This window comes from Haliaeetus leucocephalus, unplaced genomic scaffold (assembly GCF_000737465.1).
Source record: "Haliaeetus leucocephalus isolate CR32 unplaced genomic scaffold, Haliaeetus_leucocephalus-4.0 Scaffold526, whole genome shotgun sequence".
NCBI lineage: Eukaryota > Metazoa > Chordata > Aves > Accipitriformes > Accipitridae > Haliaeetus > Haliaeetus leucocephalus.
Genome location: NW_010972962.1, coordinates 2,276,923 through 2,291,693, shown reverse-complemented (window position 1 = coordinate 2,291,693; position 14,771 = coordinate 2,276,923). Strand labels below are relative to the sequence as shown.

At 39.6% G+C, this 14,771-nt stretch overlaps 1 protein-coding gene across 1 annotated transcript in view; it reads right to left on the bottom strand.

Annotated features, from left to right (window-relative positions):
* The window catches only part of KCNH1 (potassium voltage-gated channel, subfamily H (eag-related), member 1), a 179,910-nt gene that overhangs the window by 58,434 nt on the left and 106,705 nt on the right, over positions 1-14,771 (bottom strand). Inside the window, exon 10 of the mRNA XM_010576438.1 lies at positions 14,196-14,392. Within this exon, the coding sequence (XP_010574740.1) occupies positions 14,196-14,392 (197 nt within the window). The remainder of the gene's footprint in view (positions 1-14,195; positions 14,393-14,771) is intronic.

Sequence of the window (14,771 nt, the reverse complement as noted above, 5' to 3'; positions counted from 1 at the left end):
CCTTCAAAAGCTTCTCAGAAGGCGTGAGGCTCACCTGCTGGTGGGCAGAACAGAGCAAAACACCCATGCAGAGTAAATCTCAAGGGAAAACGTGACCTGGTGGCATGCTCAAGCAGGGGTAGACAGCGTGGTGTGCTGAGACTGGCTCGGCACATCCCAAGCACACAGGCAGTTGCTAAGTGAGTCTGGGTAGTCTGACAAACCCACATTTGGCTCTCATCCAGCAACTGTGGAGCAGCAGCCTCCAGCTTGATCACATGTTGTTTCTCTAAGGTGGGAGGGCTGCAGGATGCAAATTTTATATCTCTTTTGGTCCCTAAAGCAGCTTTGTCACTCATGTTCACATGAGAGGAGCAGGAGAAGCAGGATCAATCATGCACCATTGGGGTTACCACGTGGAAATACCAATTAAGATTGCTTTTGACGATCACCATGGCATAGGCCCAGCAGCATGACCTGCCCAGTGGGAGAGGTGGGCTCCATATCCATGCCACACAGCTTTTGAAGAAGCGTGTTAGGCACCCCTGGTTCTAGGACACTTCGTGGTAGTGGTAAGATGTGATGCAGCCTGCACCACCACGGTCTCATGTCAGACTTTCTAGAAGACACTGTTTTGTATTGGTAGGGTTAGACTTGGGTACTAGAGCAACCTCGGATACTAGGTCATCCAGATAGCTGAGAAAGCACCTCAAGTGCAGTAATGTCACTAGAAGGTGCTCCTGACTTCTCCATCTCCTTCTGTTGGCTGCTTTAATAATATTCCCAAGAGATCATGAGAGCACAGATGTTGCTGTATTGCAGCTTCCGTTGGCTGGAAGGGGTGGCAGATAGGCTGTCAAATGGTGTAATCAGAAGGGTTTCCTGGGTGGCCAGCTAGGGAGAAGTTGGTGAATAAGACAATTTGAAGTTGCCCTTTATTGCTTTTATTGTGTCTACTTGGTCTAGGAAAACACTGAAAGAGAATGAGCTGCCTCTGTCCCCAGTCACCTACTGCTGTCCTATAGCCTTGTGGGTTACATACTACCAGCTGCTCCCTTCATCCAGCTTTTTCCACCCATCTCCATGGAGAGATACCACACGATCCACTCCTTTTCTCTCCTGCCCCTTTCTCTGTTTACCTTGCTTATCTACTGAGAGGCTCTCTTTGTACATGCAGTATTTAATAGGGGAAGCGGGACAAGCTTGTGTTCCAAGTACCATTCTTCTAGTCTCTCTTGGCAACCTTGTCCTTGTTTTTGCTCACTCAGTTGCTTCCTTTAGAACACTTTGTATGTACTATTAAATACTTATTATTCATAGGGTGGCTTGTCTCTCAGACAGAGAGCAGACACAAAGGCCTTTTACAAGACTGCAGCACAAAATCAGAGTCTGCTCTTCCACTACACACGGCATAATTCAACACGCTATACTACATGTTGCAGCCCTTCAAAGTTCTTCTACACTGTGTAGAGCATATGGCTAGAAAATCCTGGTTCTGTTCCACATCATCACTGACAGATGCTGTACAATCCAGCAAGTCACTGAATCCTCTACATTTGAGTTTCCCTTCATATAAGGACAAGAAATTATTCAATATCTTATAAAAAAATAAAGAAATAAAACCCCACATCAGATCTTTGGATGAAGTGCTCCATTTGCATACCTTAAATTGTTCAGTAAGGAAATTCCAACATGTAAGGAAATGACAATATTATTAAAGGTAATCTGGTAGGGGCCTTATAATTCCACAAAGTAAGCCTTTCTGAACAGCTCTGTGGTGACAATGGTGTCACCAATTTTGGAAAATCTTACTGACTGGAAAATGTGGTGAACCAAGCAATATGCAATATTTTATGACAGATTTTCAGAGAGCACAAGAAGAAACACCCCCTCAGTATTTTTGAAGTTATGCCGTCATAACACTAAAAAATATGCTAGATATCATAAAAATAACAGAGCAATAACAAATTTAGACAAACTATGCTAAATCTCTGAAATATATTACAAACCAGAAGCCACAAGTTTTTCAAACTCCCTTCATGGCTGCATCTGTGTTACAGGATGGTTTGGGTATGAATGATGAAGGTCATTTATGAACTGTCTTGACTGTCAAAAGCAAATTATATTTCTGAATGCTACTGACAGAGAACATCATAATGCTTTTATGTTAAAGGATAGAACTGTTCCCAAATGACATCCCAAATAAAAGCTTTTCATTATTACTTCTTCCACTTACTCCAATGAATTTGTCATTGGACTAAACGTGAATCTCCTCTTTCGGAAAGGGTACAGGATAATCACTGAAAGCATGTAAGCCACTGAACTACCCAATACAACTTTTACTCCTACACAACTTGCTCCTTGAGCAATTTGAAAAATGCAGGCAAGGGAAATCAAAAGCTAATAATATGTTTCTAGACTACACCAAAGTTCTAATAGCAAAGCCAATATCCATTTGTTAGAGCTAACACTATTTTCTTCCTCTGCTATTGCTTTGTATCTTAACGTTAGCAAAGATTACAGCATCCTCATATTTCATTTCCAACCTAAACCATCTGATCAAGTATGTGATGAAAGTCAACAGCAATTTTGTTTTCATTCATCAGGATAATAACTGGCCATAAATAGTATCTTTCCTGTTACTGTGAAATAACAGTGAAACGTTGGAAAACAATTAACAAATTGCCCATCCCCTTACTTAGAGGAAAACTGTAAGATGCCTCACTTCCGCAACAGTGCAAAGAATGCTGGAGTTTACATGATTTATTCAAATTTCATACAAAAACAAGGCATCAACCCTGAAGACTGGAGGCACAGATTTACGTATTCTTGTCAACCTGGGTATACTATTAGCTCTTATTAGAGAGATTTGGCGGGGGGGGTGTGGGGGGGTGGGGTGGTGTAAGAATAAAGGAAAAAAATATTTCCAGAAGGGGAACATAATTCTGCATTTTCACACAAAGACAATGCTTATGGTAGTTTACAAAGTAAATCATCCAATGTGTTACAAAATTATTTTGGCAGAAATTTTCTTGGATTCTCTGATGTCAGCTGTGTAAATTAATCACAAAATAATTTTGTTGTGTGGTATATTTATTACAGAGCATATGGGAGAAATTATCAAGCATAAAGTTTATTGGATGGTAGAAGCACATGCTCTGAAATTCTAAGATGAAGGCATAATACCTTTAGATGAATTGCAAGGAAAGGCCAGGTTGGGCTGGCTGCATGGTTCCTGGGGACACATGCTGGGGACCTGGTGTAGATGTGGTTTGCCAAAGTCACAGAGACTTGGAACAAGGCATGTGTTGAGCATTTTCCTTCCTGTATTTGGAAACGACCCCAGAAGATGGTGATGAAAAGAAGAAACACGTACGTATATGGTAACAAAAGCACATAGTATTCAAGTCTCAAATATTACTTTAATTGGGTGTCAGGTTTTCACACTCATAATGCTGTACTAATTAAAAATGGATTTAGCAGACTCAGCTCCTGATAAAAATCTGGTGAAAGCATTATGCAGTCTCACAGCTGCATAGAGAGACAATGGATTTGGACCTGTGGTTAATTAAGATTACTTCATGTCCAGCTGCGCAGTTGTTCATGGATAGTGCTATTCCCACTCCAAGTCCTATATGGGCAGTATTTTGGGACACAGAGTATACTCAGAGTAGCCTACCACTGTATGCTCCTGCTTCAGTTGAGGGAGATATTACTGAACTCGGTATATATCAGTGCCCTTACACAAGATACTGAAGTTCACACCGCATTTTGGGATGTAATAGGTAGAAAGAGAAAATGAATGGGAACAAGAAAAAAGTGATAGCAAGAGGGAGAATACTGACAGTGTTTTCAAGTGGAGCTGAGTGTAAGGCCCTTCTGCAGTTTGCTAATTTAGAAAAATTACTCTAAAAACACTTAGTACATTCATTTGCATAGGGCTTTAATATTTTACATCAGTGTCAGGTACCACATTTCTGTTTGAAAATCTGAATCCAAACAGATTGTTTGACAGAATAACGCACTACTTTTTGAGGAAGGAATCATACACAGTTTGAGGAAAAACCCAGTTACCTGCTGCAAAAATAATACCAAATAGAAAGGGGTTGATTCATGATTCTACTCTCAAAATATTTCAGTAAGTTCTTATACTGAGCCACAGCCCAACACAACACCCTCCTTACTACTTGACTTTAGCTGTGGCAATAGTCAGTAGCTACGGTCATAGCAGGTGATTGGCAAGGTACCCTATCAAGTTTTGTTTGCAATTGGTTCATTCCCATGATGGTAAATCTTACTGAATTTCAAATTCAAAAACTTTCACAAGGCCACACCTAGCAGTTACTCCACTTCATGTTCAGCAGTCAAACACTTCAGTGTCACACTGGAATGAGCAGCAGCCTGTAAAGCAGGCTGACATCAGACACCACGCTACCTGTGTGACTATTTTGAGCAGGCTTGAGACTGAGGAATGTGGTACGCTCCTGGCTGTATCCCCCCAGCAAGATACTTGTCCAAAGGTAACTAGAAGGCTGATTCTCAAGCATAGATACAGGAAAAACATAAGTTGTCTAAACATAGTTTGACACAAATACTATGGGCACCTCCCAGTGTTCATAAATCAAGCTGGAAAACTGCTTTGTTTCACGCAAAATCTTAACGGCATTTGTCACGTTTAAGGTGAGCTACTTGTTTTATGCCCATCATGGCGCATATCAAATGGAGTCCTTGGAAAAGCTGTGGACACCTGGCTCAGGTACACCAAGAGGAAAAAGACCTCCTTTGTCTCGCTGTCCAAGAGCTCGCAGTTACAATAAAAGTCTCAACATTTAAGCAAGAAAACAGAGGACCTGTAGGTAGGGTTTGGTCTGGAGCAGGGATCACAAAGTCTACACATTAGCAATAGCCTCCAGAATTTTATTCCTTTTTTAATAGGGGGTAATCATTTCAGCTTTCATTGGAGAGCTGAAGAAAGGACCAGTCTGATCACTTAGATTATAAAGTTTGATTGCTCAAGGATGTAGGTTTGCCATTGCAACTCAGCTTTCATATTGCACAGCTATCTACACTCTCTCTCCTTCATGGAATGCCTTGAACAGGTTGAGTGTTTGGATTTGCAGTCCTAGGAGTTCGGCTTTTAGTGACCTTAGAGAAGACCAAAAGATTAAAGCTGTTATGGCAGGAAATCACACCCTTTTAGTAAGAGTTTGTCCTAGAGTCACCTGCTTCCTAGACCACAGACACCAGAGATAATTTCTAGGGTTGAAAAAAAAATAATACAGGAGGGTATTAGGTCACTGTTCTGTCTTTTGCTTGGTCACTAATGCTCCACAGTATATGAAGCACCAGGGTATATCAGAAAATACAATCACTAGGGCACCAGAGGCATGACTTAATTAGTGCAGTTATAATACATGATAGAACATGGCACATACAGGCAAAAAAGCCTGGGCAACAGCATTCGTGTATTACAGAAAGTGCATAATATTTTAATTACTTGAGAGATTCAGCAACAGGCCAGTCATTACACATATATATACACAGGTACACACACAGGGATGACAGGCACCAATAAAAAAAATATATTTTACTTTTTAAATTAGAAATACAGAGAGATTTTTAAACTCTGGCCGTTCAGTCATGGTAAGCAGTGGAAGATAGACTTCAAGCTTTGGAGAAAGGTTAGGAACTCTTTGAATTCCCATGGAACGTCCCCTTCCTCTTTGCCAGCATGGTCCAAAACTAACGCACTTCAGTACACTTAACTATAAGCAGGTGGTAGTGTGCCATGCATGTACTGAAAATGAGAATAACACGCTACACAGACAGGTTGCTGTTCAGCCTCCCTTGTGTATCTGTATTAAACTTCTATTTATCTAAGTCAACACAATAGTAAGAAAAATATGAGTTTAAACTAAGGACTGATCCTTCCTACTGTAAAAATACTAGTGAGCATTTCACTGTTTTCACAACGAAGACCAGATTCCCAGACTGCGTAACAGCAGTTACAGTCTTCTGGATTATTGTCTTCTGTCCCTGGTGGTGGGCCAACACTTACTTAGACTTTCCCCAGTTCCTAGGAAATTCATTTTCTATTTTAAAAAGGCTTGGGGGAGCTATTCTGGGGAATCCTCATTCACACTGAGTAACCTTTATCTATATTAAAATTATTTCTACGCTTTAATCTATGTGGGTGGAGAAGGGTAAAAATCAAAGTAATGCATTTTCTTCTGTTGGGATAAACAAGCTGGTGTGGGTGGTTGTGCATGTTAAAAATGCGAGAAGACCCCTTTTTAATGTTAACTTTCTATTACTCATCTGAAAACAGCTTCACAAAAGCCAAATGTTGTGCCTTTTTTTTTTTTTAAGGATTAAAATAGTCTGAAAACAAATTTTATTTTAATTCACCATCAACCTTGTTAACTGTATTTTTCATCTACTCGTAATAGCTTTACCATATATGGAAAGACTTTATGAACACTCTACAGATTTTGGAAAGGTCAGAATATTCTTCTTTTATATTTAAGGCTGAGTATTTTATGGGTCATTGAGGAAAAAAAACCCTTTCCAAAAAAATTCAAGTGGGTCTACTCAAAATGTGATAAAACAAACAAAAAAATCAATCCTGTTTCTGGATTAATGAATGAAGTGCTTAACCTCAATTTCAGGACGACCAGAATTTGTTCCATTTACCACATCTTTTTTCCAGGTACTGACATATAATTGGAATGCCTTTCATTGACATGTCATTGACATAGTTTTCCATACTTAGAAAACACATTGGGAAATAGCTAAAATTCTGATTCTATAAATTCAGTCTGTACAAATTTAATTTCTAATTCAGTGATCAGAATGCAAATGATCATTAAGTATTTAGTGACCAATGTGGGAATATCTATAAATCTACGATAGCACAGAACAGGCAATAACTCTCTTACTGAAGTTACTTCAAGGCAGTTATAGTTTTAGTATCAGCGTCATAAAAGAATCATAGTCTTCCATTTTAAGATGAATTGTAATTCAAAATTCACCCTTACCAGTTCTTCCATCAATTTATTTTATTGATGGTTATTAATATCTATTGCTCACTAGGTTACTTTTAAAGTGATTTATTAGTGAATGACCTATCAGAATTTCAACAACTTAATATCCATTTGGGGAAATACACATTATTTTGTATGGTATACTAAGTTACTTCTTTATAACAATTGTACAGACATTATACTACACCATCTAAATGTATGAAAAATTGCTCATTATTCATAGTAGAAGGCGGCATCTCAAACAAGTGATGAATTCATCACATCAGTTTAGAATGGATTAGTCATTTAAGAGCATCTTAAAGAAGCATTTCACTACTTACCACATAGATTAATCTAAGTTACAGCTAAAATTTACATGAAAATGTATCATGTACTGAATACAAGCAACAGAATAGCTTTGTTGTCTGTGTTGGGTTTATGTGGCAAGGATTTGGCAGCAGGGGGGCTGCAGGGGTGGCTTCTGTGAAGGCAGGCACCAGAAGCTGTAGTCATGTTGGACAGAGCCAGTTCTAACAGGCTCCAAGACAGACCCACCCCTGGCCAAAACTGAGCCCATCAGCGATGTTAGTAGCACCTCTGTGATAATGTATTTAAGAAAGGGTAAAAAACACTGCACAACAGCAGCAGAGAGAAGTGAGAATATGTGAGAGAAACAACTCTTCAGACACCATGGTCAGTGAAGGAGTGGAAGTGCTTCAAGCACTGGAGCAGAGATTTCCCTGCAGGCCGTGGTGAAGACCATGGCGATGCAGGTTGTCTCCCTACAGCTCATGGAGGCCCACAGTGGAGCAGATACGCACCCTGCAGCCCGCTGAAGGGAGCCCATGCCAGAGCAGGTCTTCTGGCAGGATCTGTGGTCCCATAGGGGACACATGCTGGAGCAGTCTGTTCCTGAAGGACTGCAGCCCACGGAAAGGACCCATGCTGGAGCAGTTCTTGAAGAATTTCTGCCCATGGGAAGAATCCGCATTGGAGAAGTTTGTGAAGGACTGTCTGCTGTGAGAAGGACCCCATGCTGGAGCAGGGGAAGAGTGTGAGGAGGAAGGAATGGCAGAGAGCAAGCATTATGAACTGACTGCAATCCCCATTCCCCAACTCCCTGCACTGCTCAGGGGGAGGAGGTAGAAGAGTTGGGAGTGAATTTGAGTCTGTGAAGAAGGAAGGGGGGTGGGGAAGGTGTTTTTTAGATTTGTTCTTATGTGTCAATATCATACTGTGATTAATTGGTAATAAATGAAATTAATTTCCCTACATCAAGTTTGTTTTGCCTGTGACAGTAATTGGTAAGTCATCTCCTTGTCCTTATCTCGACCCATGAGCTTTTCATCTTATTTTTCTCCCCCTGTCCTGTCAAGAAGGGGGAGAAATAAAGCAGCTTGGTGGGCACATGGCAAACAGCCAGGGTCAACCTGCCACATTGTCTTAGAACTTCTTAGTTAATTATGTCTTCTATTGCAAATCTACATCCCCACTATGTAAACTATTTGTCTGCAGCCAGATCTTCCTCTGTATAAGCATAGGACCCTAAGGCTCAAGGCCATATAGATTTAAATGGAACAGAAATAACTTTTAACCTCCAAAGTTTTGGAATTAGTTGAGACATCGTCACATCAAGATGATGTCTCTGAAAGGTAATGGAGTTACTCTGGGCTGAACACTTAACAATCACTGTAGAAATATGAATGTTAAAAGCTTGCAGTTGGTCAAATCCTCTCCAAGTCTGGGTTTTAAGGCTTTACCTGAAGGGGTGCAACAAGCTGCACGAGAGGAGAAGGAAGAAATCCAAGGGCACATGCTCCTCAGAGCATGGGGTGTCAACCAGTCCCATCACTTAAATTATCCATAGCAGACATGCAAACCTAACAACATGCAACATGCCTCAGAGCACTTTCAGTCCAGGGTGCAAAGACAATTTGCATAAAAATCTGTGAGCTAGATAAACAGTCATCTGTTAGAGACAGGTAAAAGTTAAGTTGTCTAAGGCCAGAGAGAAGATGCAAAAATGCAATATGGAACCTACCAATGAGGAAACAGAATAAAATACATCTTGCTTAGATTGACACAGAGAAACAGGGAATATAGGAACATTCAACTACCTGAACAGCTTTTAAAAGGCAGCATGGGAAAGAACAGAGTTGATTACTTAAGTGCTTATTTACATTTGGAAGGTTTTTTGGAAAATGACAGCTTTGCCTCCTTGCCAGCTAATATGGCATAACTTCCAAGCCACAGACCCGTCCAGACATCTCAGTCATGCCCAGTGTCCTGGGTTTTCAGTGCTGTAAGATGCATGCCAGTCAAGCATTAAAACCCTCTTCCCACATGACTTGTGGCATTGTTTTGGTGAGTACAAGCACAGGAGAAAGAAACAGGCTGTCAGTTTGACCATTCTGAAATCTATCATCAAATGGGCCAATATTCTAAAGTTAAAACCTTTCACTCTTCTTATTTTAAGAAAGTTTTGTTAAAATCTTCCAGCAATTCAGCCTTCCATATCAGAAAGAATTCTGGAATACCATTTTGAACCTGTATCATGAAAAAGAATTGGAAAACTTGTCATGTGGAAAGGCCGAATACAAGGCTATGGATTGCCTCTCTGAAAGCAACCTGCTGCCAAGCCCTCCGAGATTTAAAATCAAGGCTGGAAGCACTCCTAACTGAAATGTTTGATCTGAGAGAGGTTCTCTCTCTAGTTAGAGCTTACAGTATAAAAAGAAAAAAGGTGAAGCTAATGCTGAAGAGGAAAGCACAATTATATTTTTAAATTGCTTTTACAAAGAGGTGGTGGAAGCCATGTCCACTGGCACAGTTGGAATGGCATAGAATAAGCATACCACTACACGTCCAAAAGCAAGCAATCCTACACAGGCAGGGAGACAGACTACTTCGTTGCAATCGCTGCTCTCTCAAGAAATAGGTTCTGACTAGGAGCTTTGGCTTTAAATCACTAAATCATGCTTGCTTTGTAAAAATGCAGGGTGTTCTTTGCCATTTTTTTCAGTCTTACAAAATCCCAAATAACATTTCTACATCCTACTGCATTACTTCTTTTATTCCAGGGCACAAATTTCAGCTTCTGGAAAAGCTACTTGCACTTTCTATCATGATACTCCAAAGTATTCAGAATTAGTCATTTAATCTCTATCCAGGCTAAAATGGCTTACTAGAGAAATCTCAGCTTAATAAATTACGTATGAGAATTCTCTCTTTTATGTAGCGTGTGCGACCATTTGAGCTACATCATTTATGGCTGCAGCAGAATGAACTGAGCAAATACACTGTGGTACAACAGTGTAAGTTAGTGTTGGTCACAAAGCTCACACACATGGAAAGAAGCAACTGGTAAAACCAGAACACTTGCAAGCGCTGCCCAAGGCCTTTCACGTTCATAAAGAAGGTGCCAGCAAACTTGCACCTCATCACAAGCAAAAGACAACTAAAGATCTATCACGCAAGCTTCTCTCTTATTACCCTTCTACCATCCTGGAGCTATGAAGTCCAGGCTGGAAACCCAGAAATGTTTAAATATCTGTTGGGAAAAAAATAGACCTCCATCCAGCCTGTGAATCTTGCTGCCCTCCAAACCTGCAATATTCTCTTTCATCTAGCACACCTTCCATAGGGGTGAGTTTGTCACTTGACCATCCCACACACCCCCAGTGTCTACACTTTGGTTCCTCTCTGAGATTCCAAAAATGGAGAGAAACATCAAGTCAACCTGCTTTAATTTCACAACATTGTTACAGAAGGAAGTGCTCTGAGAAACCCTCTGTCAGCTTCCTTTCAGCTGCAAAGCCCTCGAGTCTGACATACAGCCACCTGCAGCCACAGACTGCAGTTCTGGTTTCTTAAGATGTTAGAGAGAGAGATGCGGCAGCTGATTCTCCCCCTGCTTCCAGTTAGATGAAGATTTCAATGACTAGCAGCAGAAAGAGTTAATTAAAAGATCTCCGTTCTCTTCACCTTTAGGAAAAATAAAAAGTTTTCCAAGTCTGAGCTCCAGCCAGAGGCAACTAGACAGCTAATAACTTCAGGAGGGATTTTAGTAGCTGGAGGAACTGCTCGGGGAGTCACCTAACAGTGAGCTGACAATTTTAGAAAAGAGGATATTTCACCAGTTTGTGGAGAAAGTGAGTGAAAGGAAACTGTTTTCACAGCACAGCCAGCCAGCCATGGCATGCCAGGAACAGAGGACTGGAAGTAGCTCCCTTGGCCACGACTTCCTCAGATGTCACAGGCAGTAACATTTCATAACTGTGGCCCTGTTCTAGAGAGGGCATAAGGGGGACACACAGACAGAAGCGTCCTTCCCTCCCAGCTCAGCTTAAAGCACATTCAAGACTGGTAGGAAGAGCAGCACAAGGAACGGAGGGAAGATGCTTTTTACTTTGCCTAAATCCAGCTCTAGAGTTACCTAAGGTCAAGACCAATTGGGTTTGGTACCTTACAAGGCATCTGCATGTCTGCTTATCTCTGTCACAGTCATTAGCAAGTGGATCCAGGCTCCAGCAAGCGTGGGGGACATCTCTGCGATGAGCACTGCTCTCTGGCACCGAAGGGTCTGGGACAGGGAGTCCCATATCCACGAGGGAAGGGATCACTGGAGGAGACCCAGCAGCCAAGGAATACGTGAACATGGTGAAAGAGAGGACCAACGCTAAAGGTCGCTTAAGCGGAGGGAAACCTGGCTAGAAAGCGCCTTGCACTATGCAGTGAGACTCAGTACCATGGCCAAGTGAAGGCACATGCACCCTGGAGTTGGGGACACCTCAGAGGAATAACCAAGTCTAAAAATATACCCATGAGATCCTTCAGGCAAAAAAATCCCCAAAGCTGCTTTTTCATGTATTTGGAATCTGTATGGATATATTTGGGATGAATATACAGTATCTACACTTCAACTAGTTGAACAAGTTTGGAGCCAGAGATGAAACTGTTTATTGAAGTGAGAAGTGCAATTCTGGTATTTATATTCCAAAGGATATGCAATACATTACAAACGTAACTCACAGAAGGTACCGGTTCATCTGAATTCTACAAAATTCCATTTGCAGAAATAGACTAGAAGTGTTAGAAGTGACAGGCCGAGGAGCTATTTCTATAAAAGATTCACAGATATTTAAACCAGATTAAATTCCAAACTCCAAAGAGTTGCCTTTTAATGTGCATTATCTCCAATCTCTAAAGTACCATACCTTCTATGCATTTCTGAAAGTATATAGTATTTACATTATTTAGCATTTGCATTCAGATTGTAATCAGCCTTCTTTCAACAAAATAAATAAAATTACAGTCCGTTAACCTAGAACCATCAAACCGTTACTTCCATTATCAATCAACGCCAATTTTCTGCTGACTGCAACTCAATTAAAATCCAATTATTTGAATATCTGTATGAAAATTGCTATCATAAAACGCACCTTTTTATTAGGAACATTTTGTGTAGAAAATTGACAGCACAGGAATTACAATACTGTGGTTAAAAAGTGTTTTGTAACCTGGGCTGGGAAAAACTACACTGATGAACATGGAGGGAAAGAGTGTCACTTCTGGAGCAGCCATTTGATTCTAAAATCTGGACTTTTGGCTCAGAGCAGATCCAAAATGATGCGACTCTGCTAGCGTTACTGTGAGCTTTAAGAGAGTTGGTCCTTCTATGCCTCAAAGTTTGTCATTTCTACTGATGTTAAAAAAACAAAAGTAGTTAGACCATCTTACCACATTACCCACAGTCTTACTTTAACAAATGTCAGTCAGTTATACCGATGCTTTAGGTGATCTCAATACCAAATTCTTTAATTTATTTTATTTCTTACATTAATTAACACCAGGTAAGTAGCTGGTTTTTAAACTTAGTTTTTAACAGGACATTTCTCCTAATCTTCTTGCAGCTGTATATCTTTTCCTTGTCCTTCAGGAACATAATGTCATTTGAAAAAAATGTCCTATGAGAAAATCCTCAAGTACAAATTTGCTTCCTAGTTTTTAATTACCTTTATTTTCTACTAGAGCTTTGATTTATTTGACCAAAGTGTGGATAGCACATTCTTCTTTGCCCAATACTGAAAAGCTGAATTCTTTGATATTGATAACATATGCAGATAGAAAACATCATCACACTATTTTAATTTCAGTGTGCCAATTCTAGGTACAAAAATTAATAATAATAAAAAATATCAATACTCTAGGCTTAAAGCCTAATTTTACAAAACAGACTTCAAAGATGAAAAGGTTTCTATTTTTTCAGGTGTAATTATCTAGGACTTACTTGGCACCTAGAAGTTACCATGGAGAACTGTTTTTAGGAACAACAACAACAACAAAATCATTTAATAAATCTATAGAAGGGTTTCTTTTGCTGATCTCAAGTATCTTTATATCATAATATTTTCAAGCAAATATTGGTGCTCCCATGTATTTACTTTCAATGTAATATTATTGTCTTCTACATTGCATCTTAAAATCATATCAACTGAATTATACCTACTACAGTTTTAATAAATATCTGCAGAGGTGGTTCACTGAAGATTACACAGAGAATTTAAAATGGGATATTAGGTTATGATGATTCGCATTTGACAAAATAACTTGAACTGGCACGCAGGAAGAAATTAAAAGAGCCAAAAAAATCAAGGATAAGAAAATGGAAACATTATAGATAAGCAAAGTAATTCCAAAATGTGATTGATACTAAAAGAAACAACTCTTGATAGAATCAGTCATGTTCATATTACTTTTCCATTGTGACTACTGTTGTAGACTTTTGTTCCATATATTAGATTTCATACCTTTCCCTCCACTTTCCTTGTAACTTCGGGCAACGCCCCTAACATCTTTTTAGCTGCTTTACAAACTAAAGTTGCAGAAAGTAGTGAACGCTGTTTATCACAAGTGCATGACAGTTCGCAAATATGCTGGAATCTGTCCACTTCATAGAAATGTAAAATACTTTCACATATACTCAATCCAGCTCTCTATAAAACTAGCACTGAAAGAAATACTTATAGCTTTTTAAACCTACATGCTAGCAGTGTCTTTTAGGCAAGCTCTGAAAAACCTTCTTATAAGAGAGGCTATGAAGAATGCCAAAATTCAAGCAATTCTGTTTTTTCATACAGACGGTCCTTAAAAGTGATCATTTGTATGGTGCATGTTAAAATCAAAGCTACTTACCCTTTTTCTCAAGTTGTAGGTCAAAATGAGATTTCTGGAGAAGGAGTGTGAAAAGGCCGTATAGAACTCCAGCACTTTCTGCAAGGCATCTCTCTTAATCACATGAAGATCACAGTAAGTCAGAGCCCTTACATTAGCACAGGACTGGGCGAGGGTAGACTCCTTCCAGAACACATCACCAAAAACGTCTCCTTTGCCTAGAGAAAAGCAGCAGCATTGCTTTCAATAATGGTACTATTTCCACCAAAAATATAAAAGAACATATATCTCATTTACGCAGTCAAGGTTCTTCTATTTTATGTAGTCAGAAAAAAATTCTGTCTGGAAAAAAAATAATCTTTGAAATATGTCATTGATAACCTTTTCCACTATCTCTTTCTTAATTACAACAGCCCAGTAAAATTTCGTAAGAATAAACCACAATCAAAAGTGTTTCATGTGACAAGTCCCCTTTAAATATCAGTAAAGGTTTTCCTCTAAAAAAATCAAGACAAACAGTTCATTCTTGGTTCATGTTCTGTTCTGATCCCTTTCAAAGAGATTAATTAAGAGGAAATGCTTTTTCCCTTTCTTCTT